Genomic DNA, 27,524 nt, shown 5'->3' with positions numbered 1-27,524 from the left:
CCTTCATTTTTTCCCACAACCCCTCACAGTCCATTGTGAAGGCCCATATGGAGTTGGGACCCAATTTTAAAATTAGGGACTAGATTATAAAATTTCTAGTTTTAAGTCATGAAGGTATAAAGATGAATGCCTGTGGTATTTTTCTGTCTGTCTGTCTATCCATATAATGTTAATTTTCCATCATTGTGACAAAGGAAATAGCTAAGATAATTTGCAAATAAAACACCTTATTTTTAAGACTTTTGTCCATGATTCACTGTCCCCATTGTTTGTTGGTGGAGGCTGTGTGTGGCAGCACATTACAGTGGGAGTATTGGCAGAGAAGAGCCTTCACCTCATGGTCTGGGGTGAGCAAAGGAAGGAGAAAGGGGTGGGGCTGTCGTCCCCTTCAAGGGCATGCACCCAATCACAAGAGACCTTCCACTAGACCCTGCATCTTATGTCTCTACCATGTCCCAACTGTCTGTAAGACAGCTCACATCCAAACTATAGCACACATGGGTATTCACAAATATGGAAGCTTTACTATATATTAAATATGCATAACACATATTTTATAAAATGTATAACATATATTTAAAATTATATAACACACATATACACATACACATACATATTCATATATATGTTATGGGTGTTGTCCATAGCCCCTGGCCGTAGCCCTCACTGCTATCTGAACAAGTGGCATAATGAGAAGTTCTCTTATCATAACATCTAACCTTTAGTTCTTGGGTTTGGAAGCAGCTTTAGAACAGCCTTAGAGGAACAGAGGTGAAAGAAAGAAAGTCAGGACGCTAAAGCCTTGGAGAGCAAAATTTCTCCACCTTCCCCTAATCTTCTTTCAAACACCTCATTTTTTCCCCTGAGGTAGGTCACAGAAACTCAGATTCCTTTCCTGTAAGATGGGTCCCAGTATCTAGACATAGGCCAACTCTTTCCTGTGTGTCTCTTTTCAAGTTGGCCGTGAGGAAGTTCTTTCACCCACTGCATAATGGGCAATCACAAGAATCTCATGAGAGAATGGGGCCTCTCCTACACGCTTGCAAGGAGAGAATGGTGCCCAGAGAGGCCAAGAGGACCCTGTGTAGACAGGTCTTGCTGAGCCTCTGAGCTGCTCATCTAATCAGAGGGCTTCACATCTGTCCATACTCAGCTTTTGCCCACTTGGTACATACCTGGGCGGAGGGAATCTTAAAGAACTGCCTGTGTCAGATTTGGCTTGTGGCATGTCTTTGGGGGTACTTTCTTAATTACTAATGCAGGAGGGCCCAACCCACTGTGGGTGCCACCATTCCCAGGAATGCAGGCCTGTGCCCTGTAAGAAAGGCAGCTGAGGAAAGCCAGAGGAAGGAGGCTGGGAAGCAACATTCCCCCATGGTTTCTTCCTCACATTTCTACCTTGAGTTCCTGCTTCATCTCCCCCAGTTAAGGACTGCTACATCTAAGTCAATAAACCCTTCTGTCCCAAGTTGATCTTGTCACTGTCTATCACTGCAACAGCAACAACAGCAGTACAAAAAGATAAGACACCCCCCCACCCCCCCAGAACCTGGGTCAGGGTTTAGAGAGCATCCGAGCATGTGCACACTTGTAGGACATTCCAAAAGACTCAACTGCTTCCTGCCTAGCAGGCTGTAGCCATTCTGGTACCCCAAAGCCAGAGCCACGAGAGCGATTTCCTCATGGCCAGTCTAGATCTTCCCAGCGTCTGTATGTTTTTTCAGTATCTAGCCTAGCCAAAGCTGTCACTGCTGCCGAGCAGAAGCCATCCCAGGGACAGATGTCACGGGGGATCTCATGCTCCTCTTGGTGTTCACTCACGTTTACTTGTGCCTCTGCTTGATTTGTTAAGCTGAGTGACATGCGTGGTCATAGACAGGAAGGGCTAGTGGGCAGACGTCAAGTATATCTCAAACATGCAAACACCGCCCCAGAAGTCTCAGGTGGAAGAAATAATCTTATAATGTTTTTGAAGTTACGATATGACATTTTTAAATAACAGGACAAGGGATCAAAAGTTAGGCAGTAACTGCGGGCAGGGGGTATTATAGTCTACTATACTTGGGGAAGCAGTTGAGTATCTTTGGTCTTTTATTAGATGTGGTAGAATAGCATGAAAATTTAATTCCTTGATGGGAGCAATGGAGAAACAATTATTAAGAAATTCTTCCAAGTGGTTACTGCTAGGAAAAATGTAAACCAGAAACTTCCAAATATCTGAAAAATAAAAAGAAGAAACGTTCATAGCAAAGGGAAGAAGGAAGTTACACTCCAAAACTTATATATACTTCTATATATTCTTGTTTTCATAAAAGGGTTCTGTTTTGTAGACATGGCTGGCTTTCAACTCTTGATTCTCCTGTTTCAGTATCTGGAGTGCCAAACTTATAGGCATGTGTCACCAGGGCCAGATGTACATCTTTTGTTCTCCATGAAACTAATATTTACTTTTCATTCACCTTGTTTATACTTACTTAAGTATCACCAGATAAGTGGTGATAAGTGGCCTTAAGCCCACATAGTGGTTGTTTTGCCCAGTCAGTGGTTGAAGCAAGGAGAACTTCATTCTGATTAGTACTCTGTGGCTAGCTGAGTACTAGACAGGCAGAATGGGTAACTGCAAAACTGCAGACCAGTCCACTGCCTTGGGATGAGCATCAGTGAACTTAGAGACTCCTTTCATTCACCTTTAAGCTGTTCTCAGGTCTCAGCTTTTTCAGTAATACCCTGCCTGCCCTTCCTTTTCAGTCTACTTCAGGATATCCACAGACATATAAACGAGGCAAGACCTGCCAGGGAGGGTCACAGGACTTGGTGCTGTGTAAGTACACAACTTCACAGACAGTATCCACGTTGTTATTCCATGGTCAGAGACGTCTATATAATGTAGAGGAGAATCTACGCAATGCACTGCCATGTAAGGCAGACTAACACAAGGTGTCTAGAAGTCAGCACTGTACGAGTTATCGGAGACATAGCATATGCCACCCAGAAATCAGACAACCTCAGAATGAATCCAGCCAGGCTTGTGGTGAGGCGTTGATGTCTGCAGAGCTTTCACTGACATTGACAGCACCAACAGCCAGCTGAACCTTCTCCCAGGTCCTATTCAAAGATAAGATATAGGTGGCACCAGGGGGCCTGCTCTAGAGATACTGTTCTATCTGGACATCAGAATTAGCCTCTATGCACAGGCCAGGAGTAAGTGTACCCTCATCCCCACCCACCCCTCCACACTGTTACACCCACTCACACACACACACACACACACACACACACACACACACACACACACACATACACAAACCCCTCTATACAATTAGAACTAGGAAAAAGAGAGAAATAGCTTTAGCAAATATAGAAGAGATGAAACAGACAAATTGCATAGCATGTTCCTTTATAGTAACACATTGAATGCCTAGAGAAAAATGGTAATTTCCTAGAAAAATATTCTATTAATTGAAGAAAAAATTTGCATAAACTGATTCCAAAGCAGGTAGTTAAAAGGATAATAAAAAAAAAACTCCCAATAACCAAACACTAAAATCAGATGTGTCTGGTTTCAATTTATCCAGTCCTGGAAAAACTGATAATTAATGTTTAATAATTCAAGGCTATATTAAAGTATGTATAAGCTTGCCCAACTCTTTTTTAAACTTTGGCATTACTAAGTGCAGTCAAATGAATGTGAAAGTAAGCTTATAGATCATTTTATATTGCCATGCATCATGTACAATGTTCCCCGTGTACATTGTTAAACACGGCTAGATTTGACCTATTGTCTTTAAATTCAGAATGATTGCATTTATATTCTAACAAACACACAGCAGATGACTGGACACTAAATGTTTGGATAGAAGAGTCTGCATAAAAGAAAGCTCCTTAGAACGAGCTTTGATGAAGCTTTGGGAGGGGACAAAAAGCAGAAGGCAGAATACAACATGAGTTCATCACCATCTCAGTGAAAAGTCAGATCCCTCAACCTGGGGCAAGATGTCAGGGGGGAGTTGTACAAACACAATGAGCTTAAGAACTCTAGTTGTTAATTTGGTTATCCTGACTGTGTCTCTCCATAGGTTTGCATTAACCTTTTCAAATAAAGATGATTTGGTGTCAATCAAACGTTGAAACAGCAAAACAAGGCGGGTGTGGTGGCTAGTACTACAGGAGTAAGCCTTGGGCACCCTTGAGATGAGGGTTGAGGAGTTGAGTGGTAAATAGAGGGAAGGAAGATAGAGGGTTTTGGTCCCTGCTGGAAGAATGACTGTGGGTTATTAGGTGAGGATCTAGTAAGTTCACAAAATTTGCTACTCTTACTCAAGTACCCATAATTTTCTGGTACCTTCCTTCATTAGCGTTAGTCCCAGAACTCATTTCTTCCAACAGCCCCTGTTCATCTGTCTCCATTATGTTTCTACTTAGTCTTTCTCATTCATTATTTTCTTCCCAACAAAACCAAAGTTTTGCCTGTCATGCCATGAATCTGCTCTAACATCCTAATTCTCAAATTTGCTAGGCATATTTAAATTCATCTTTTAGCTGGGCACGGTGGCACATGTGACATCTGAGAACTCTGGAAGACAGGCAGAGGATTGAGAGGCCAGTGTGAGCTATGGAGAGACCTTGTATAATAAACACACACACACACACACACACACACACACACACACACACACACATTTATCTTGCATTCTTTGGCTTCATTTCCTACAACTCGGGGTTTCTAGCAACAACTGGCTTTGGGCCATTTCCACTTTACACCGCTTACTGCTCTCAAACCTCTCCTTCAGAGTCCCAGCCCCAGCAGACCAAAAGCTCTGATTTCCTCATCTATTAGGTTAAAGAATTGCATTAGATAATTTGTTTGTTCAGCTCAAAAATTATACTTCTAAGCCTTCCCTGGTCCTTCTCATCTGAAACCATTCTCCTCCAGCACAGATCAAAGTTTATTGTGCCTGTCATGTGTTATACCACCTGACTCACATAATCACTTGAGCATCCACTCTGTGTCACGAGTTGTCAGCAAAGCAAGGATAGCCCCTACTCCCAAGAGCAACACTACCAGTATGTATATGGGGTCAACCTCAAACCAGATAAGTACTGTAAGAGCAGAAACCAGCTATACATTCTCATCACAGGTTTGCACAAAATACCTACAAAGAGAAGTTAGCCCTGCAAATTACCAACCCATCTCACTGTCCTGGGGAAGAGACCAGAATCCCAAGTCCCGAGAGGAGACTGGCCGGTGCTTCCCAGAACATTACGTGCCTTGATGTGCCTGAGGAAGAGTTAGGATTCTAAATCAAAGGGGAAAGTGTGAAAAAAGACACACTGGATTGAGATGTTACATAAAGGTACTTTTCACTTTAGATGGAGGGCTCGTGCGTTTGTTTATTTTTCTTCCTTTGCTTAACCAAAGCCAGATGCTCTGCTAGGTTTGAATCATGCACAACACTCTGAGAGGTGGTGAGGACAAATGATCATTTTGGTTCAGATCAGTAAAATACTCAAAGAATGCTCAAAGTGTCAGAAATGCAAACACGAGAAAGCTTAAAAGGTACTCTTGTATGAAATGTTTGAAGCGGCAGCAAGGTTCTGGGACAGACTGCTGGCCTGTGGCTTCTCGTCCACAAAGCTATAACAACCTACTGAGGCACAGATGTGTGTTTCAATGGAGCTTACACCCGCCTTGAAAACCTGACTTCCCTGGGCCTGTTTGGCATGTGTGCACACTCTGTTTGGGGCTAGTGCTTTTGTGACTCTATTTACATCCTTTCCTTTCTCAGTTGTTTATTCGTTTGTTTATGTAATGTTGGGCACACAGAAACCAGGGTCCAATGCAAGGCAATAAGAACTCCACCACTGAACAGTAGTCCCAGCCCTGAGACTCCATTTTTCAAGCCACCAAGTCATGAGCTATGGGCTCTGCAGAGAGACTAGTTCTGCCAGCAAAGAAAATCAGTATGGGTTTAGCAGACCCCATGTCCCTGAAGAACAGCATACACCCACTAGTTTACCGGGAACACTAGAAAGTCTAGGGTTAGAATAAAGATAGAAGATGACACAGGTTCTTGCAATACACAAAAGTTTATTTATTTATTTATTTACTTTTTGATCAGTTTTGAAGGCAAAATAAAATAGAACTGAACATCAATAAATTTTGTACAACAAAACCAGCCTTTAATAAGGAGCTGATAGTCCATGAACAGTTTAAAATCTCAGAATGGTTTCCCTTTTTCAAAGTCATGCTTTCTTGCGGTCCATGAGAAGTTGGCACAGAAGAGATGGCAGATGGTGTGGAAAGTGAAGGATGGGAGGTTCCCTCAGATCCGTGTCAGCTGATGCCACAGACTGGAGGGAAGGATGCTTTCCACTTTCTCCATAACAAAGTTCAAGGGGGCAAACAAAGTGCTGAGGAACTGCAAGGAAATCAGAAAAACAGCAGTCAGGAGAAAGCTTGTCCAAGACGAAGGTCAACTCTCCCGCGCACGCGCATCTTAGGATGTTCCAGTCTAAACGCCTCATGAGCATACACCCCTCATGTTTACAGGAAATGTCGGGAAAGTGGAAGATGCATTCCAGCCCCACCCCCAGCATGACAGATAAGAAGGAAGCGTCTGCTGACAGCCCCCCCCCCCAGCCCTCTGACATCTGCTACAGTTCCTAGGACGCTGGCAGGGTTCAGAGTTTACCCCTGCCTATGAAGATGAACATCTTCCAAGAGGATGATGGACCGGTATCAAGTGGACCTAGGAGTGATACAATGGGGACAACCTAGGCTACTTGATTGTCTTCCTGGCTCTACAGATTACTTTAAATGGAAAAGGGAATATAAAGAGCCAAGTTTGTAATGCCCGGTTGCTTTGGTTTCCTGGTGTCTTCCAAATACAGCCTAAACAGCATGTTTTGTGTCATGAGTCAGGGAGCTGGGGAGAGCAGCAGGCTGGCACCCTGGGAGGGCTGTTGAATGGGCCTCTGGGAACTAAATACTTCTCTGCTTTTCACACACAGACAGTGATTAACAACGTGTCGGTTAAGAAATACAATTTGCTTTATCAGATACTAATTATAATTTCAAATTTATTCTGATGATGTTCTTGTGAACAACTGACTTCAATCCACAAACTGGCATTGTGGGAGAAGCTTGCAGAAGAGCTGTCTGTTCAGGGGAGAGGTCAGGACTGAGAAGGACGCTGTCTTCTGTCTGCTGAGAACCAAGGCAGAGGTTTAACACCTGGTTCTTTATTGTGTGTCTTCCTTTGCCCTAATCACGATCCATGGCACAGTACTGCCAATACCAACAAAGATTTCACATATAACTTTCCTGGGAACATGGTTCTGAGTGCAAACAAAATTAGTAGGTAGTGCAGTCAGTAAACATATAGCATTACCCTTACTGGTCACATATTCTATGAGTTTTGAATCTTCAAAGTAAGAGGTATGAAAGTCAAGTGTCCTAAATTCAAAGACTTCAGGATGGGGTGTGTGTTTGTGAGTGTGTGTGTATATGTGGGTGTGTATGCATGTACACATGTGTCTGTGTGTTTAATGTATATGGAACATACCTATCAAGAAGGCTGATAACACACACTGTAGCTGCATCATCAGAAAGAAACTTGGTTACGTTTGTTTATTCTGGTTTTTAAAATCAATCAGATACAGTTGCTTAGTGAGGCAACTAGCATTACACAAGAAAAAAAGACCCTCTCAGAGGATCCTCTCAGAGGACAGCCGTGCTAGACTCCTGTCTGCAAGCATAACATAGTTATGAGTAACAGTGTTAGGGACTGGTTCTTGCCAATTGAATGGATCTCAAATTGGGCTGATTATTGGTTGGCTGTCCCCTCAGTCTCTGTTCTAGCTCATGTCCCTGAATTTCTTATAGACAGAATAAATTTTGTATCAAAAGTTTTGTGGGTAGGTTGGTGTCCCTATAACGCCATTGGGGTTCCTGCTTGGCTATAGGAGTTAGCCTTTTTAGGTTCTATATCCCCAGTGTTCTGAGTCATAGATAAGGTCACCCCCATTGATTCTTGGGGGTTTCCATTACCATGAGTCTCAGTCATGGCCTCTAGATGTTCCCGCACTTCCCCAACCCCTTCAGTGAGTGCAGATTGCCATTCATTCTCATGGCCATCTAGCCATCTCTCCTATTCTTCCTGAATCTGACCCTGAAGATCCTATTCCCTCTCCTACCCAATTCCCTCCTTCCATCTACCTCTTATGACTATTTTATTCCCTCTTGTAAGTGAGATTAAAGTATCCTTGCTTATGCCTTTCTTATGGTTTGGCTTCTTTTTTTTTTTTTTAATTATAGACAATATTTATTTATTTATTTATTTTCTTTGTTTACATTTCAAATGCTATCCCGAAAGTTCCCTATACCCCCCCCCGCCCCTGCTCCCCTACCCACCCACTACCACTACTTGGCCCTGGCCTTCCCCTGTAAACTTCCTCTCTTGAAGCCTCAAAGACAAGGGCTAGAGGGAGCCTGGACATTAAGATGTGGGCAGAGTAAAGTTGTACATATAGGCCATGGTAGCAGTTGGGGTAGACACCCAGGGGTATTCAGAAAAGAAAGAGAGGTCAGGCTAGAGAAGAGGGGAGAAGTGTTGAGAAGATCAACAGACTCCACTGGATGGAAGAAATGCCAGGAGGTGTGCTGTCAGCGCCAAGGCTGTAGATATGCATGAAGTGGCCACTCTAGGTCTAACTAATGATCAGAATATGGAAAAGGAAACCGTCAGATGGTGAGGAGCTCAGGTTCACTGGAATACAGGCCGAGTTCAGACTGGCTGGCAGCCTTGAGTGCCAGCTTGATGTGCAGTTGAGAAATAGGCAGCCCCAGATGTGGGGGTGCTCAGTGGGTGTTAGGTTCACAGTTTCTGATATTCTGAAAATATCCTTTTGTGAGCATGCCAAAAGACTTGGGAGAGTTACCCTACAGCAGCACTTCTCAACCTGTGAGCATCACCCTTTCACAGGGTCTGGCCTAAGACCTCTCAGAAAACACAGAGATTTACATTATGATCAATAACAGTAGCAAAATTACAGCTATAAAGTAGCAACGGAAATGGTTTTATGGTTGGGGGGCACTGTAACATGAGGAATTAATTGTATTAAAGGATCACAGCATTAGGAAGGTTGAGATCCTGCAGGATGGATTATCCATCCTTCCCAGTTTAGCAATGGGCTGTGTTCCATCATGAAGAAGGCTGGAAAGCATTGTAGAGAGAAACACTGGGCCCAGGGATGATCCCTGCCTGGCTGCCTCTGAAATCTTCGCCAATATCCTGTACTTAAAAGGATGATATAGACCAAGCATGCTGACTTCACTATTACTATAAAACTGCGCTTACATGTTATATGGGTACAAGTGTCTGTGGTATACACAGCGATAGATGACCAATACTACAAAGGTGGGAGTGTTTGCATACAGTGTTCAGTTCCATAAAGACAGTCCATATATCAGAGATTCTAGCAGACACTGGAAAGCACAGGTCAATAAGCAAGGTGATATCGTTAGTGGCTGTACTGAGCAGATTTAGGAAGAATGAAGTTGGAAAGGCTTAGGAGAGGAAGCTCTCAGCACACCCTGAGCCAGAGCCATGGTTCGAGGAAAGGCATCTCAAAGGTTGTACCCTGCACAGTCCCACACCATAATGTGTGGGCATCAGGGGGAGCAGGAGGGGCTCAGCCAGAGTGCAGCATGAAGACAATGTCATCATGGAACTTCAAAATAAAGACCAGCTTTGGTTGTGTGCTTTTTGTTTCTGGGCAGCACTAACTTGACTTAGCACAGAAGCTTCACTCTGAGGTCTATAATTCCTCCTTTTCCCCACTGCATGCCAAGATACAGTGGCCTTCCTTGCTATACTACATCTGTTCTTCCCACTGAGGTTGTATGAGGGATAACACTCCAGTCCCCCTGTCTGTAATGACCTGTTTTTTCTTCCTTATATCCCAAATGGGTGACTGAGGAAGGCCCCCTTTGAGCATCTCCCTGGACAGCCTCATGTATTTCCTTACAGAAGCCCAGCTGAGATATGCCCCTATCATACCCAGGCCACCTTCCTTCTTAGGACCCCTCCCCACCCTCCTCCCTGTCCACACCTACAAAGAAGTAGTTACATAGCAAAGAGGCCTGTAAAGTGCCTATGGCCTTCCAATCACTGCCAGCCCAAGGTCCGTGGCTCTTGTCAGGAGTTACAGAGGTTTGTGGGCTTGCACCTTGCTCCTCAGGTGCCTCAGGATGCTCAGCTGGGGCTTTAGCTGTATGAAAATCCCTCAGGACCTTTGACCAGAAACCTAATAATGCTTGAAAAGAAACAGCAGTTTCATTTCTAGACTAAAAGGAAAATTTATTGCCTAAAGAGTTAAATCTGAATGAGCAAAACCAGGCAACTTGGATCAACTCATCTATTCCGATGTCTAAAACCTCTGTCCAGAGGGCAGAGAGCCATGGTCAGATTTCTAACCCAAGTGCCCCATAACTCAATTAGTGTCCACTGGTGAGAAAATGCAACTGAGCTCATAAAAAAGGAGAGAGTGGCACTTCAATCGCCTCATCCTCTTTTTCCCAAGACACTGTCACTGAGAGCAAGGTCACAGCTCGCAGCTCGTTGGGTTCACAGTGGAAACCTCTTGCTTATCTGAATAGGTTCCAGGTGCCCTGTCGCAAGCAGACAATTGACATCCCACTGTAATTAATATCAGACTTCAAAGAGTCCAGGCCTATAAATGAAGATGAGACAGAAGTTAGGGGGTGCAGTCTCAAAGGAGTGAGAGCCGAGGAGGAAAGACAGGCCCTCAAGAGCAGAAGGGGTCAGAGTGCTGACCTTCCCCATTCTGGGCAGAGCTGGGCCTGTATGATAGCTTACTTATATGAGCTGCCTTATCTTAAGAACCAAACATTCTAGGAGGAGTTAGTCCTAAGTCATCGAGGTAGATTAGATTGTAGGCGGCCAGTCTCAGCCTCTCTACTCACGCCTCTCCAGTGACTCACTGTCTAAGGGTGCTGGGACTGGCTGTGTTAGTGAACAAACATACAAGAGTTCCCACGCTGTGGAGCCTGGAGGGTGGCGGTACAATCTCTCTGCATCTACTAAAAGTCATCACACCCAGGGCACTATCTCAGGAGAGGACTGAAAAACATTACTCTCTCAAGCTGCAAATGGCTGCAGACAGCCTACGGGGCAACTGTGATGACCCCCAGGTGTTGGGCAGGGGCTTTTGGAGGTCTGATGGAGTGAGGAGGTGCAGATGAAGAGTCTGCCGCCAAGGACACACTGGGCCCTCCTGAGACCCCTGGCCTTCTTCATGCCGCTGCCCATCTTCCTCTTCCCAATCCTCCCCAGATCAGACAGGGGTAGAGCTCACTAAAGGGCGAGGCGCCCTTGGTCCTCTGGGTAGAGGTTTACAAGCATGCTTGTTAACTGGTAGTTGACCACAGAACCACACGGTGGTAAGGGTAGCAACACTGCAAAGCCAAATCTCTTTCATCAGTCCTTTGATTCCAGCTGTAAGACTGATGCTCTGGGAATAGTGAGGAGAACAGCCAGTGCTAAAGGCCCAGGTTTCTGAAGAGACTGCTCTATGACCTATGTAGAGAATCCACAGGCTCTCTGCTCTCCTTCTGATCCCTTTGCTGGCTACCATCCGCCCAGGTACTGTGCTTCTCAGCTGTGACAATAGCCCTGAATCTCCAGGGAACAACTCGAAACTCTAATGCCTATGCTGCATTGGTCAAGTAGGCCAGAGGCCTGAGGAGGGCAGTTATCAGGAATCTTTAAGCTCCCTTGGTGTCCCAAAGTACAGACAGACTGAAACTACTAATTCTGGACAGCTGTCACTTGAATAGCTATGACAGACTATGGCATAACCTCATATGACTTCTTAAAGGTTTACCTTTCATAAAGCCAGACTCCTTAGAAGGGAATAAAATCTTTAACTCCCACCCTCAAAGGCTTGTGGGGTCACTGCTAAAAATACAGACTCCTGGTGTGAACATCAGGATTCTGAATTTTGATGGTATGACCACAAACACTATTCCACTATTGGCCCACTAGAGGCTAAGGATCTCTGAGATCCCATACCCCCAGCAATGGTTATCTGCCGGCTTAATAATGAACACTGGAACAATGAGGTGCTTTTGTCCATGTTTTAAGAGTGTTTAAGGGGAAACAGAAACATGGGAACAGTAATCGTCTAGCTCCAGAACTACATCCTGACTAAACAATTTAACTGCATCATACCCTAATAATCTTTGCCACTCCTCTCTCTCAGAGGCTACGTGGAGGAGGAGGCAATGGACAGCACAGGCCTGGGACCAAAGGTATACAGGCAGCAGCTTGCTGATGCTGGTTTGGGAAAATATGTGGGAGATAAAAGAAAACTTATTTCCCCGAAGGAAGGAAGGAGTTAGATGTTCAAGTTAGCCTTGTATAGAGAAGCTGTCCTGAGAATCTGCGAGGAAAAGCAGATTTCTATGGTGAGCTTCCAGAGTGTGAAACAAATGTAAACAGAAGTGAAAGGAAGGCTTGTGAGTACTACAGGATGGAGCTCAGAATGGCCATCGGTGCCATGGGTGCCATGTTAAACAGGGAAAACCCATATACAGCGGCATTCACGGTGAGCCCGTACACAGGGGTATTCACGGTGAGCCCGTGCACAGCGGCATTCAGGGTGAGCCCGTGCACAGGGGTATTCACTGTGAGCCCGTGCACAGGGGTAATTCACTGTGAGCCCGTGCACAGGGGTATTCACTGTGAGCCCATGCACAGGGGTATTCACTGTGAGCCCGTGCACAGGGGTATTCATGGTGAGCCCGTGCACAGCAGTATTTTTGATGCAAGCAGATGCCCTTTCGCAGCCACAGTGGAAGGGACTTTGAGGACCCTTTAACTTGTAAGGGTTTACGATCACAAGGGAAGGGAAGAAACACTAAATGGTATCTGATTTTTATGCTGTTTGTTTTTTTATCTGCAGAGATTGTTGCTATTCATTCATTTAACAATCATTTGTTGAGAACGTACAGTGATCAAGGCTCTATGCAAAGCTTTGGAAATACAAATATGAGAAAGGCACAGACTTGCTTTCAAAGACTACAGTCTAAAGGGGCACAGACAATCTCTCATCAATTATACGTGAGGATTCCCTAAATTACATCATCCTTTGGACTTCCTGCACTCTCTGGAAGGTGCTGAGGATTTCTTCGGGAAATGAGGGAAGGCACGAACTAACACTGCGCTCTCACTTGCCCCACCCCCACCCCCCAGCCATCGATTGCTCTGATGATAATGAAAACTAAATGACTCTTCAGCCCCTTCCCCTCTGGCTCCTTCCCTTGGCTTCCTCTGTCCACCGGTCCATTGCCTAAGCCCTCTCTCAGTGAGCACTCACAGCTTTTGCGAAGACTCCCATAAGTTCTGGAAACTGATGTGTCAGGAGGGCCAGCATGGCTGTGAAGGAGCACAGTCCAGCAGTGAAGAGGATGAAGAAGGGAAGTTCCTTCTTTGGGTAAACTGAGACTTCATGGAAAGCTGAGGAGAAAACCAGAAGGGAACCATTAGGACTCAGGTGAGCAACCTTACGGAGTCTCATCCCCTTGACTACAGTGTGTCAGCAAGGAACCGGGCAGGAGACTGGGCATCCCCACTCACACCTACCTCTGTTGCCTTTGCTGCCTGACTGCTTCGCCCAAGTCCAAGATCTCCTGTAGCACTTCAGGGAGAGACACTACAGAGCTAGGTTGGGAGTGTCACACATCCATGAGTCCCATCTATGTTTAATATACAGTGTTCCTTTCTCAAAAGTGACTACAAAACAGCAAAACCCTATCCAAATGACAACACAAATTTCCAGTAGGAGTTCCTGAATCAAGTGTGTGTACGTGTGTACTTGCACTCCTGTCCTATTTTTATTTTACTGTATTTTTTAAATCATTATAGTAAAGCAATATGAGTTTGTCTCTTTTATCCTGACAGTCTAAGGATGTCAGTGGAGGATGCTATCCCAATAGACACTCACCAAAGGCCTCATATATAGCTCTACTCAAACTGCAGGACTGAGGGTCAAATTTCCTAGGGTTATCTGACACAACTGTAGGAAATTCCTGATGATAACCACTTAAAACAATCAGGAGGGTAGGGGAAGTATGGTCTTTAGAGTATTCTTCATAGCATTCAAATTCTGTGCATTAGTTTTGTGAAAACCAGAAGAGCTATGGTATGAAGACATAAAGGACTATAATGAAGAACTCAACTTACCAGACTATGGGCTGGTAAGAGATGCTGGCCAGGGGGCATGAGGCTGTGTGTGCAGAGGCAAAGCAACTGTCTGGGAGGCCTTGACAGAGGGGCTGAGAAAATGCAGGTTCACAGACTACTACTGGAACCACTAGAATCTACAAGGCCCATTCCCCATCAAAATACAAGCTCTAAGGTCCTTCACTAAAGGTTTCATGTAATCACTCAGCTTTGTTACTCAGAGCCCCAATCAACAGGGCTGAAGGCAAAGGGAAACTGTCAGGAGACTTGGAGCACATGCAAGCTTGCCTGCGTGCATGGCAGGAAGTCAGCCTGCTGAGGGACAAACCTGGTGTGGAGGGCCTATAGAGCCCACTATGCAAGGAATAATACTTTTGATGGACAAACTATGAGTAGTGCTCCTAACAGATGAACATCTCTATAGCCCACTCTCAAAACCCAACCCATAAGGGGTTCTGAAGTGATATCACAGTGGGCTCATGGCACTCATTGCAATGAATCTCAGCCACATCTTGCTTTTTCAAGACTTATGAAAACTTTTAAGAAGTGTAAGATTGTTCTAATTCCTAATCTATACTCATGGACACTTAAATGAATTCAATTAAAACATTTTAAAACATGGTACTTTTCAGAAAACTGCCTTTCTACCAGGACACAGAAACTTTAGTAAGGCTCTCTGTGAGGGGAGCATCAGAGGGTAAATTATGGGCCCACGTGGGGCTTCCTGAAATCAAACTACTGTCATGTGAGGCACCAGATGCCTTAAAACGAAGCTCTGACCCGAGGACAACACAGAGCTCTCCCAGCTCCTTAAACCACAGACCCTAGGCTGGGCGGCCTAGCAAGGAGACAGGGGAGGTCCTTCCAGAGACCCAGTCTGATGGCAGCAATTGCTTTTGTATCCAGGTGTCACCGTGCTGAAGATTTACGACTGTATCATTAATGGTGGTGTCTGAAATGTTATTATGTACCAGATCTGCAAAGTTACACTATTCTTGGGGAAATATTTATATATGCTATAGCTATTAGATATTGATATAACCAGGGCTAGTAAAGAAAAAATCGTGACAGGAAAGATGAAGTGGTGGGGGCAGGGGGAGAGCCGAAGGAGGATTAGCATCTGAGGGAGGAAAATATTTCCCAAGTCAGGGCCACATGAAGAGCTTAGATATGATCCCTGTACACAGTCTGATTGGATAATAGCTCTTTAGCCTGGATTGTCAAAACAATGTTGTATTACAGTAAACCAAAACAATCCATTCCACATGTTACCACATGAGCATCAGGCTGTGAAGGCCTAAGGCACTTGAGGGTAGGGTCTTTCTCCCACACTCTGGGACAGTGCTCGGGCCGCATGTGTACTCTAAACATGTCAGCTAACTGAGTGCGTGCGACCAAGGAGATGTTCACAGGAACTGTCTGGCCAAGAGTATTGCATCACCATGGACAGCACAGCAGCTTTCTCTGCCTCTGGCAGTGATACCAGTGGCCTGGTCCTGCCCTCCCACCCGTGACTGAACTGCAGCTTCTTCTGACATCAGCATTTCCTCTTCAAACCCCAGCTGAGACCTGCAGGAGAGACCAAGCAGACCTTTCCCCGATAAACCGGCCTGCAGAGAAGGTACTCTATGTCAGGGCTCTGTATGATCATAGGCTGGTGTCAACAGATACATGATGCCTCTGCTACATTTCAGGCCCTTGGGATCTTTCCCTCTGATCAATGTGGAAAGACTCAGAGAAGCAGGAAGTCCAACCCATTCACATAATGCATTTCTGTACCTATGCTATCAAAGAAGGCCAGGGGTTGGGAGAAACTTAATAAAAACAACATCCACACCTATCATGTAATGCCCCCTCCCTGGATGAAAGGCAGGGTGCAGGGGATGACACTTACAGGGAAGCAGCTCCCGGTCAGCTGTTTCTGTACAGATTGGGTATGGATAAAATAGGTGTCCCTTCTCCAGGGGATACGGGATCATCCGGAAAGCTACAAAGGAAAGACAACACATGAAAGGCATATATTTATCTCCTAACTTCCCAACCTCAGAACAGAACTTTGAAGCATTTTTCTAATGGAACACACTGCTCTAAGAGAGGCAAGACTTACCCAAACTCTGAGGCATGTGCCAGACAAAACGTCAGGGGTGCATTATGATGCATTACTCACACATTAATCTCACACTATATATTCTGGGCTCACAAAACTGGGTGGGGAGAGAGGTGCAGAGGGCAGGGAAACCATCAATATCAATGCCTAGGGTTTCATCATGTATAAAATATTATGAAAATGTTTTAAGCACTAATTCAATAAGGCCGAACCAACTGTAATAACTCAAACCTGGATTGATATGCTTTCCCAGAAGTGACTGTGGACTGGCTCGCTGGGGCTTGCTGCAGATTGTACAAATATGAAAGGCATTCTGCTGTGTCTAGTTTAAAAAACATGTCTAAGTGGATTAGAACTCCAACCAGGATGGACAAAGAAAAAAACTTAAAGCACATGATTTGAAAGGTATTTCCACACTTTATGAACCTTTTAAATCTTTCAATATCATGGCGTTGTGGGGTGGGGGTGGCTAGGAGAGATTGATCGTCTACATTTTGATGATGTCAGGCCACCTAAATTCTGTGTCTATGGCATCAGATGACATTAGGCTTTACACTGAATTATGGCTTTCCAATCAATCCATCCATCCCTATTATCGAGTGTGTTATTCTCCCTGTTCCAATGTCAGCAGCATGTTAGTCTCACTGTTCCTATGAGCAGCGCTCACGGACTTAATTTTTCTTCAACAGATGTCCTTTAACGGCTGCATATTGTAGATACAGAACGGAAAAGCCATATACTACCCTGAGAACGTCAGTTAACAATCCTGGCCCGTATCTGTGTCCATGAGGGGTGCTGGCAATGAGCATTTTAAATGTTCCATGTTAAGGAATCGTTCTGCACCCTTAGCCCTGTAATTACCAAAGCCCTTACAAAATGCTGTCAATGTACACATGTGCCTTTTGCAAACTGATTTCAAATAAGAATCAGAAACAAAGAACATTCTCCCTCACAAGAAATGACAAGGTCCCATTGTAACCAGCATCAGTGCACATATGGTATTTATTCTGGTGTCTGAATATTATTTAAAAGTAAAAACAGTATGTATGTGATTCCCAGCATTTGGAATGCAGTCAATCTACACCACAGTGGTATCACTGTGAGGTTATAACACATTGCCATGGAGAATATAAATCACTATAAATGTGGATTAGAACAGAGCCAGTTTGCTGGCAGTTTGCTAAGGTAAAAATGTTACAAATTTTCTTTTTGTAACAGAAACCTCTTAAACAGATTAAAATATTAAAAACACCCCAGACTTTAGCTCTTCCTATAATTGAAGGTTCACCCTACTTCAATCAGACCTCTCCCATAAACAAAGTTGACTTTTGCCAGTTAGCTCAAGTGACAGCAGAGTTGTTAAGTCACAAGATGTTGAAGAAACCAGTATCTCTCTCACCATAGAGAGACGCAATACAATGAGAACAAACAGCACAAAACATTAGACAAAACAAACAAAACAAAACATATAAAGAAAAAAATCCTTGTAGCAATTATGTAGCATCCACTCACTAAAATCTTTTCTGGAGAGCACGTATTTTTACATTTAAGCTGCAGAAAAGCAGGATTTCAATACACCTTTTATAAATGATAGTTCTCTGAAAGCACCCCTCACTTCTCCTCTCTCTGTCTTACTCTCCATGTCACTTCTCCTCTCTCTGTCTTACTCTCCATGCAACTAGGCTATTGTTTTGTAATCTATTTGGGTTCATGTGATACAAAAAGAAAAGCAACAGAGTTTTCACAATTGCTACTAATTTTGAAAAGTAAACTTCATTCAAAATTGACGTCAGTTTGAACTTCATGAAAGGATTTGTTTAAAGAGAAATGTAGGCACACACCCTTGAGAGTCACTTGACTATAGAAATCTAGTGGTCAAGCGGTGTCTTCAAGTGAGACTTTTCCTTCCATATTTGGCATGCACAGAGAACTTTATGCATCAATTTAATCCTTTTTTTCTTTTAATCAGTTCTCAACTTTTTCAGAAAGGGTGGATATTTTGCTAATACACAATTTATGAATATATATAGATATGTTTCCTGCATGTTTATGGAATCCTTAAGATTTCTTTTCCTCATGTCAGATATCATTTACATTAAGTTCATAAAATAATATTAAGATTTGGCTTCACTAAACAAAAGCAAACACAATTTCTACTTGCAATTCTATCCTTCACCCACCCTGCTGTGCAGGGTCCAACAGAGCCTGAGATAAGAATGGGTCTGAGGAAGCGGGAAGAGGCCTTACCCTGCCCCTGCCAGCTTCCCTCCTACCTCCTGTCCCCTTCACTGAGACAGGCACTGGCTTCATGATTCTTAAAGCTTTCACCAAATGTCCAGAGGTTTTATCAGTTTAAATCTTAAGAACACACTTATTGAGTGGTTCAAATATGAATAGAAATAGATTATTTGAAGATACTATTTTCAAATGACTATGTACTTCCTAAAAGACTTTTAGAAACGTATTTTAGATAAATTAAAATTGTACAGATATGTGGCTCAAACCAAAGCGGTAAACCTGGGCTACTTTAAATAGTGGTACACAAGTGGCATTTCTACTTCTTTCTTCATGGGGCACGCTCCTCATCTTGATGCTGCTTGCCCCTTTCTTCAGAGGTGTCACTAAAGTTCCGAAGCACACCAAAACATCCTGTACAATCTAGTCTACCTAGACAGCATGTATAGTCTTCTGCTTTCCCTAGTCAAAGGCACTTCCTAGGCACCACGCTGCTCAGTGCCACATGGGTCAGAAGCCCTCAGCAGCATCCGAGAGAGTATCAACAAAGCCACAGATGGATAGAGGCTGGAGACATGAGAAAATTAACAAACTGTCACCCTCCTGTTATACAGACAGATAGAAGACACTTTTTGATATTTAGCTGACACTTGTTTGATATTTTTCCTTTCAAACAGAACGTTATTGAGATTATCTCTAGCACAGGGACCTGAGAGTGAATTCCAGATCCATGTCCTATCGTTAGTCTCTTGTCAAAAAGGTCTTTGCAGCAGTGATTCTAAGGATAACTGCCCCTGTGCTGGGACAGTTCAGACCCAAGGGCCAAGCTGCCCTGTCCAGGTCAGGGTTCTCGGTACCTTCCCTCCTCCTCTTCTGAACCCACAGCCCTCCCCTTCTCCGTCGGGGCACACTGGGTGGAAGTGTTGCTGTGTGCTAACAAATGGAGCTGCAGCTGCTGAGCAGAACAGTATCATCCCAGTACAGGTCGTCTGTGCTATGTCTGACTGCAGCACAAGTAACGGGCATGAAGGCCACCTGTCTTTCATTAGTCATTTCAATGCAGAAATAAGAAAAAGACAGAGATCAAAGCCTGGCTTTTGATCCATATTCTTTCAACTATAACAGTGAAGTAAACTGACCTTGAGAAACTCATTTTCCTTTCGTTGGATTTAAGTATGGTTTTTCCTAATTTTGAAGAAGGAATTCTAGGGTTTTACAGTTAACCTCCTCACTCATTAGTGACCCTCAACACTTATTCTCTGTTCCTATGGCCACACTAGCACCACGTGCACTATCTGTCTACATGTGAAGTTGCCTATGTACATATATGCATAAAACATGGGTTGGAGAATAAATGTATACACACAAAGGCTTCTTACAAAGCGTTTTCACATTCATTTCTCCAAACATAAAGCCTGCCTCAGGGAAGGATTCAGTAAATGTTTTCTTGATAAATTATATGCAATTAGGAAGATAGCATTTTTTTCAGAACTTAAGTAAAGCTAAGGTTCCAGGAACAGGCCTGTTGTACTATTCCAAAGACTAGAGCATGCTAATCACGGTAACCTGCATGTTTAAGGCCAGCCTTGGAAACACAGGAAGGTCCTGACTCTCATGCCATAACTGGAGGCTGGCTGTCAGTGTGTCAGCTCTGACCAGGGTCTTTATCCAATTGGTGCTTTCTTTCAAATCACAAATGTATCCTTAGATCTGTTAGGGGTAGGAGTAGGGGTCAGTAAGAAGTCCAAATGATTCCAGTCTTATTGAGGGAAGGCTTAACTAGAGGAAGTGCCCTAAGAACCACAGCTTACAGTGAAGAGCATTTGACATTAGGTTCAAAGAGAATAAATTAGAATCATAATCTCAGCCTATGCTTCAACAATGGGCCATTTTCCCTTCTCAATGGAAACCCTCTGCTTAGCTCCCCTCAGAAACACCACCTTCAAATCTTATACATTATTTAGTGGATTCTTGGGGTGGGGACTCCACAAAGAAAATAAAGAATTCTATTTGGTTGAGTGAAAAAACATAGACACAAAGAAAAGCTAAGTGGTTTACCCCATGGCATAGTCATTTTCTGGTGTATAGAACATGAAAATTAAAGTTCAAGCTTGCGATCAACAAACAACCATGCATTCTAAAATCAACACTGCCAATGGAGAGCCTTGGAGAGATCATGGTGGGAGGAGATAATGATGCATCAGTACTCAATATAGGTAAAACAGAATATTAAAACAGACCACATAAAGCGGTTACCAGAGCAAACTCAGCTGAAATGAGATCTTGCTTTCATTCTTACATGATCTTTGTATTCAGCTCGTCCTTGCAGTGCTGCATGTGTGAGGAGAACCAGGGCCAGCAGTGTTTAAAGCAAACGTAATTTTGATATAGTGGCGGCCATGCAGTAGTCCAAGAAACACAAAGGCTTAAAGTAGAAACTCTTCCCTTTTATTTTTAATTATCTGGACTTTGATTGTATAATTTTGGGGACTGGGACAGTGATGAATCAAACATTTTAGAAAGCTTTGAAATGCTGATGTATTTGTGGTTGAGAATTCAAGGATGTATATACCCCCCCCCCCCCCCCCCCCCCCACACACACACACACACACACACACACACCCCCCCCCCCGCTTAAGAACCATATGCTTCAAACACCATCTCTGTTATATATCAGCCAGACTTTGGAGTTCATAAAAAGGAGGGAGGTTTCGACATAATTGATGGAAACCCACTTAATTCTACAGAGTGACTAATTCTCTAACATAAGAAATTCATTGAAAGAGAAAAAAAGCAACTTTCTATTTCTACCCCCTATCAACATTTAAGACAAAACCAAGGTTGTTTTGTTTTAAATATTTCTAAAAGACAACATTTTTTTACATGGAACCTGGTGAGATCTTCTGTCCTGAGTTCTCTTTCTAATAAAATTTGGGTGTTGGGTGGAGTTGAGGAATGGTCTTACATTTCAGAATGAAGAAAATTAATGACTCAGAAGAAAACCTGAACTCTGATGCTGGAGATGTCAAAAGGCGCCACCAAGCGGCAGATTGGGAGAAGTGCAGCCTCTTCTAATCAAGCAGCTGGGGAGAGCGTGCCATCATAGAAGAGCTGCCTCAACAGCTTGGAGGTCACCAACATGTGACATTCTACTTCACTATGGCTTTACAGTTTCCAAGGTTAGGTAAGTAGATACCGCTCTCAGCAGCTGAGCCAGAATTCTAATCCAAGTCCTCTGATCTAAAACACAGCTGTGGGGCTGGAGCGGCGTCCCCGTAGTTAAAAGAGTACAAACTGCTCTTCCAGAGGACCCGACTTAGTTCTCAGCACCCACACTGGGCAGCTTGTTGGCACAAACCCCTCAGTACGCTAGATCTAGGGGATTCAGTCAACGCCTCTGGTCTCTGTGCAGCTGCATTCATGTACATTACCTGTCCCCTCCCAGCCACATACAAGTAATTTTAAAAGAGTAAAAAGAAATCTTTTAAACACAGAACTGTGAATCTCTAATGTAAATGCAAAAAAAAAATCACATATCTAGAAGAAATGTCAAAAGACTGCAAACAAATGCTTGAGGCTGGAGTGGTAATTCTTTCTTCTAAATTGCAGGGAAGCCCTAAGGCTTTTTCTTTTAAAAAAAAAATGGCTGAAAACACTTATCATAAAAAAATTTTCTAAATATGTGTATGTGAATGCATAAGCATACACACATAAATACGTATACATCTTTGCTTATTGAAACCACACGTGAAAGTTGACGTGAAGAGTACCAATGTCAAGAACACAACGGAAGCTACTCACCCAACAGCTGAGGTTAGGTACGTTCACTTCTGTTTCTTTCCTTGTTTATACACATGGACTGTCTATTGTCTTATTAATATTGAAATGTTTAAATCAATGTTAGAGAAATAGCATGTTTTAATTTTATCCAGGATGAGTCACTTTCTAAACTTTTAAAATACTAACCGTAAGACAGTATATCCTAGCTTATATGTGGTGATGTAAATCTAAATTTTGACCTTCCAAGCAAATGCTTCAAAGACAACTTGTCTCTTCCCTTCCATGTGCTCACTGCAGAGGAGAAATGTGGGCTTGCTTTGCCTCCTGGCTGTCTGAACCAGCCGCTCACCGCTCACCGCTCACCGCTCACCGCTCACAGCACTGGAGCAGAGTCAGCAACCGCTTTCTGCCTAAGTTAGAACATTATCCCTGCTGCAAGTGAAAAGACACAAACGCAAGACCTGTGGACGTGATACCTGGGTGTGAAAACACGCCTGGAGGTTCCTGGTGGTCAGATGTCCTCCTGTATCTAGCACACAGGAAGCACACTCGTACATCCCTGCTCTACAGTTGTTCAGCATGGCTGTCTCTGAAGAATGAATGGCACTGGACCGGATTCGGGCTGGGGTCACAGCTATCTGCTTTTTACAGGAAATGTTTATCTGTAAATATCAAATTCCCAGCTGATGTTTTCTGTAGGGATCTGGTTTCCTCTCCTTACTATTTTATGTATAAAAATTCACCCGCTTAATCTTAATAATATCTTCTATCCACGCAGCTTAAGGTAATTCCCTGGTCCTCCTACCCTGCTCAGTTTGGCAGTTCACCCTGTCGTTGCCTGGTTCTCTCTGTCTCATGACCCTTCCCAGTTGTTTCAGAGAAACTCCATGTTGCCCGCTGATCACTATCTTCCCAGTATTTCCAGTCATTCTTTCCAAACTCTTCATGGTCACTGCTAAGACCGTGTATTTATCACCCTCTGCTTTGTGCACTTGTGGATGCTTTCCAGGAGGTCCCACTGGTGAGTTGCCACTAGTGTTCCAAGGATGTCAACCTACTGGTATAGCTCTAAGCCGATTCCTCTATTTAGCTTTCGACAATAGATGTGATGACTCATATTTGATTCAGCTGAGCTTTTAGGAATCTTTCTCATGTTGAATTAACATTTCCTTTTGTCCTTTTAACAGCCAGCATTACAGGGCATGATCAGCACAAGTTGTAGGAGACTGTGCACAAGCCCATAGTCTCTTGAGGGAGTCTACTGACCTCAGTGCCTGGCTATATTGCATTTACCAAGCAGCGGGAGAGGCATTGGCAAGTCCATATATTTCAAGTTGTAAGCAGAAAATTATACAAAGAAAGCTTGTTAATTATCTGAGAAAAAATTTCCAAGAACTAATAAAAAAAATTCCAACTGCTTTTGAAAGCATCTCTGTCAACTTACTCTCAGACTACATCACTTCCTGAGCCAAGCTAGTCTCTTCCTGAGTCATGAAGGGCAGAGACAGGAAGAGATGGAAGCTTATCAAAGTGAAAATGGATGCAGAAAGGATAAAGAAAAAAAAGGGGGGATTAAAAAGACTTGTTTGTGAGCCTGGTTGCAAAAAGGATACAACAGGAAAAGACTGACACCGTAATATTATTTGGTTTTGACTTTCCATAAGGAAAAGGAAATCTACCTGCTATGCTTGTTTTGCTTAACTGGGGATTAGCAGTGCTTCAATGTCCATGTTGTCCCATGACATAGGACTTCTGCTTCTTCCTTAATTTACAGTCTCCTAACAGCCCAGCCACTTGCCATTTCTTGACACACTCTGCTTGCTTGTCTATTGCCCTGGTTCTCAGGGCTTACTCACTTGTCACCAGACTTGGCCCTTAGCGTTCTAACCCACAAACCTCTACCTTCTGAAACCATCACCAGACAGCTGGCACAGGCAGCCCTTTCCTCCTGCCCGCAGAGAACAAGGAGGAGGAGGAGGAGACATGCATGTCACCAGCCCTTAGAGCCTGTTTCCTTACACAGAATGACAGCAACTGTAGACAACATGCCAGGGCCATCTAACAGGCACTATTATTCACAGGGGTGCCCCACCTCCCATAAGCCACTCCCATAATGGACACTGCTGCTATTTAAAACACATCTAGGGTGCTTTTGTAGATGCTCAATTTTATTTCAGTGTGATAACTGTGTCTCTTATCCAACTCTACAGCTGAGGCTATACGAAAGAGAAAGCAGGGTCCAGCGCAAGACTTCATCGTAAGGCAAAGGTTATGATGATGTCACGGGGCTGGGCAGATCTCCAGAGAGGGTTTGCTGGGTGGTAAAGCATTTATCTAGCAGACTCAGGTCAGTTATCTCTTGTATGGAGGTATGCTTCTGATCTCCATGTGGCACCACAACAGCGACACCCCTATCCCTGGGGATCCGGAGCATCAAACAGACAACAGACTTGCCAATTCCCATTGTTCATCTTGAACTGTTGTGGCATAAACAGTTCTAGCACTCCATGTTCTTAAAGATTGTTCAAAGAAAAAAATTACTTACTGCCTTCCCACGTACAATGCAAGAGATTCAAAGCCCCTTCCACCCTCTTCCAGTGTGCAAGATGAAAGAATGCATATGCTATTGCTTCACTGTCTCCTCTCTTCAGGATGTGTTCTGGTGGGAGGATTAAGCTTTTCATTTCTAGTAGATACTGAAATTAAAAAAGCAGGAGACAGATGTGTTACTACACAGTGATTATGAATTCAACACTGAAATAGCTGACTTCCCTAAAACCATCATTCGCAAACACTCACCAAACCTCCAACCTCATGGCTACATTTGAAGGCTATTACTAAAAGCCCCAGCAATATCCAGAGTTGGCTGACAGCTGATTAGCTTTGTATTAGTTTCCTTCCATGAAGACTTATAGGCTAAAATACTCTAATCAAAGAAATTAATATAGGCTCAAACAGGAAAAGGAAAAATGTAGAGGAGACAAGGATTTTGTATAATTTTATAACCACAATGAAAATTCACGAAGCAGACATTTGAAGTCAAGCAGTTATGTGAACCACCTGCACTAAAGAGACTTGGCATTGGGTAACACTACACATGTATTTTTTTTTACACAGGTATATCAAGAAGGACATTGTTTTGTGGAAAGAACTATTGGTGCGTGGGAACAATAGTGGAAAGTAATGCTATCAATCCAACAAGCACTGTAGTTATAATCAAAACACAATTAAATTAACTATAAGATAAATATAAAGGGCATACTTTGTACTCAGATACATCTGGCTATCCCCTCATGATTCTGTTATCTTAATAGATCCCACTATAAGTTACATAATGCAACACATAATGCAATAGTCTTATAAGCCCCCAAGACTATAAATCAGCCTCAAAGATCTTGAACTCATATCATGCTATGGACTCCACTAGTTACACAGTTGTAGAGTAAGAAAGCACAGGGAGAACATTTTGTTACCCCCAGGGATCTTCAGCAAAACTAATGAGGAGCAAATCTTATCTAATGAGAATAAGATCTTGATCTGAGATTTTAGTAATCATTCATAACTATGCTGCCAATTAGTCAAAAATGAGAAAGATGCTACATGAATCTTGAAACAAATTAAATATGATAAGCTGGTTTAATCAACTGAGGTAGGATGGAACATTTCAAGGTGGCATGGAATCAGATGGAGGCTGAGGGAAAGTGTAAACTACTTTTCTTCTTATTTCTAGCACTAGGAAAATCTCTTAAAACTGCTTCATTACACATTTTCTCTTGGGCTAAAGGACCTTCAGCAATAGGAAGACCTAAGAAGAAATTTAGTGGTTATTTCCCTATTTGTAGATTGAAAGCAAACTGGAATACACAGCAGAGATAACCCCGGTGGAGGGCTCAGAAAATCACCAACTGTCCTGCCAAGGACCTTATGTGGTGGTTAGATAGTTACTTTAATTAAAATTAAAGAACATAAAATTCAGTTTGCTTCTACTATCCATATGTCAAGTCCACAAGTACTGCATGCAGCTAATGACTACTGTATTGGAAATTTGAAATAACATTCACATTATTACAGAAATTTTTTTTCGCCAAAACTGCAAATAACTGGACCAATTTTTAGATGGAACTTGGCTAAGAACCTGTGACTAAATAGGTCATAGATCCTAGCGGAGAACCTACTATTATTATTCTACTAAATGTATATTTAATTCGCTCATAATGACTTATCTTTAAAGCAGCAAATTAGCTTATCAACCCTCAATAGACAATCTTCTTTTATCAGTGTATGAATTCAGAGACTCACAACTGGTCCACATTCAGAGAATGAGAGACTGCAGAGTTCTAAGCCTTAAATGTGACATCCACAGCATACCTCCTCCTAAGGGCAGCAGAAAGATTATAGAGCCAGAGGCAATTACATCAAAATAGTCTGTACAGACAGGGCAGTCAGACACATAAGCTCACAACAGTTGTAAGTGCACAAGATCAAACCAAACGAACATCCCAACATGGAGATGAGAGGTGATCATAAAGTCTCAGCCCTAGATGTGGAACCACTGGAAATTGATGAATGGTAAAAAGAATTACTTTTCTTCAAGGATGGGGCTCCCCCCAAGATGCTATTCATGTTTCAGTAGATGAATTCAGTGACCCGTATACATACTAGCAGCACTGATCAGATTTAATGGGAGAAAAAATAAGAACAACAAAACCCCAAAACACAGACATGACGTTGGGAGAAGATATGGTGGGAGGAGGTAAGAAAGGAATTGAAGTAGAGGGAGTGGGAGTGACTTCAATTAAAATCACATTGTGTATAACTCAGTGAACACAGAGAAGTCAAGCTGGTGCCCACTTAGAGCTTATCCTCCTACTGTCTAGTGTTCATGGTACTCAAAGGTACTTTGCACACCACCAGAAGATACAGGTAAACACTAACCCAGCCACCAATTAGGGCACAAAAGTTGTTGGAGTAACTGTCTGACTGGATTTAAGGCCCACTCCATGAGATGGAACACATCTGTCACTGCTCCAGTGGCCAAGAACCTGAGGCTAGATAGGCTATGGTCCTATAGGAATTATCAAATACTACTGTTCTGCTAAAGGACCATAGCAATAAAATGACTCCTAAAGACATTC

At 43.2% G+C, this 27,524-nt stretch overlaps 1 protein-coding gene across 7 annotated transcripts in view; it reads right to left on the bottom strand.

The window, feature by feature from the left end:
* Positions 1-6,030: 6,030 nt before the first annotated feature.
* The window catches only part of St7 (suppression of tumorigenicity 7), a 238,825-nt gene continuing 217,331 nt past the window's right edge, over positions 6,031-27,524 (bottom strand). For 4 of the 7 annotated variants that reach the window (XR_003843297.1, XM_021190886.2, XM_029535662.1 and 1 more), the window contains 4 exons: positions 24,935-25,085; positions 16,162-16,254; positions 13,402-13,541; positions 6,031-6,419 (listed from right to left, as the gene is read on the bottom strand). Coding sequence is in view for 6 of the 7 variants with exons in the window: in XM_021190886.2 (XP_021046545.1) it covers positions 6,324-6,419; positions 13,402-13,541; positions 16,162-16,254; positions 24,935-25,085 (480 nt within the window). In the remaining variant the exon portion in view is untranslated. The remainder of the gene's footprint in view (positions 6,420-13,401; positions 13,542-16,161; positions 16,255-24,934; positions 25,086-27,524) is intronic. The other 3 variants (XM_021190890.2, XM_021190892.2, XM_021190889.2) reach the window with 2 other exon arrangements.

This window comes from Mus pahari, chromosome 2, assembly GCF_900095145.1.
Source record: "Mus pahari chromosome 2, PAHARI_EIJ_v1.1, whole genome shotgun sequence".
Lineage (NCBI taxonomy): Eukaryota > Metazoa > Chordata > Mammalia > Rodentia > Muridae > Mus > Mus pahari.
This window is presented reverse-complemented; position numbering and strand designations above follow the sequence as displayed.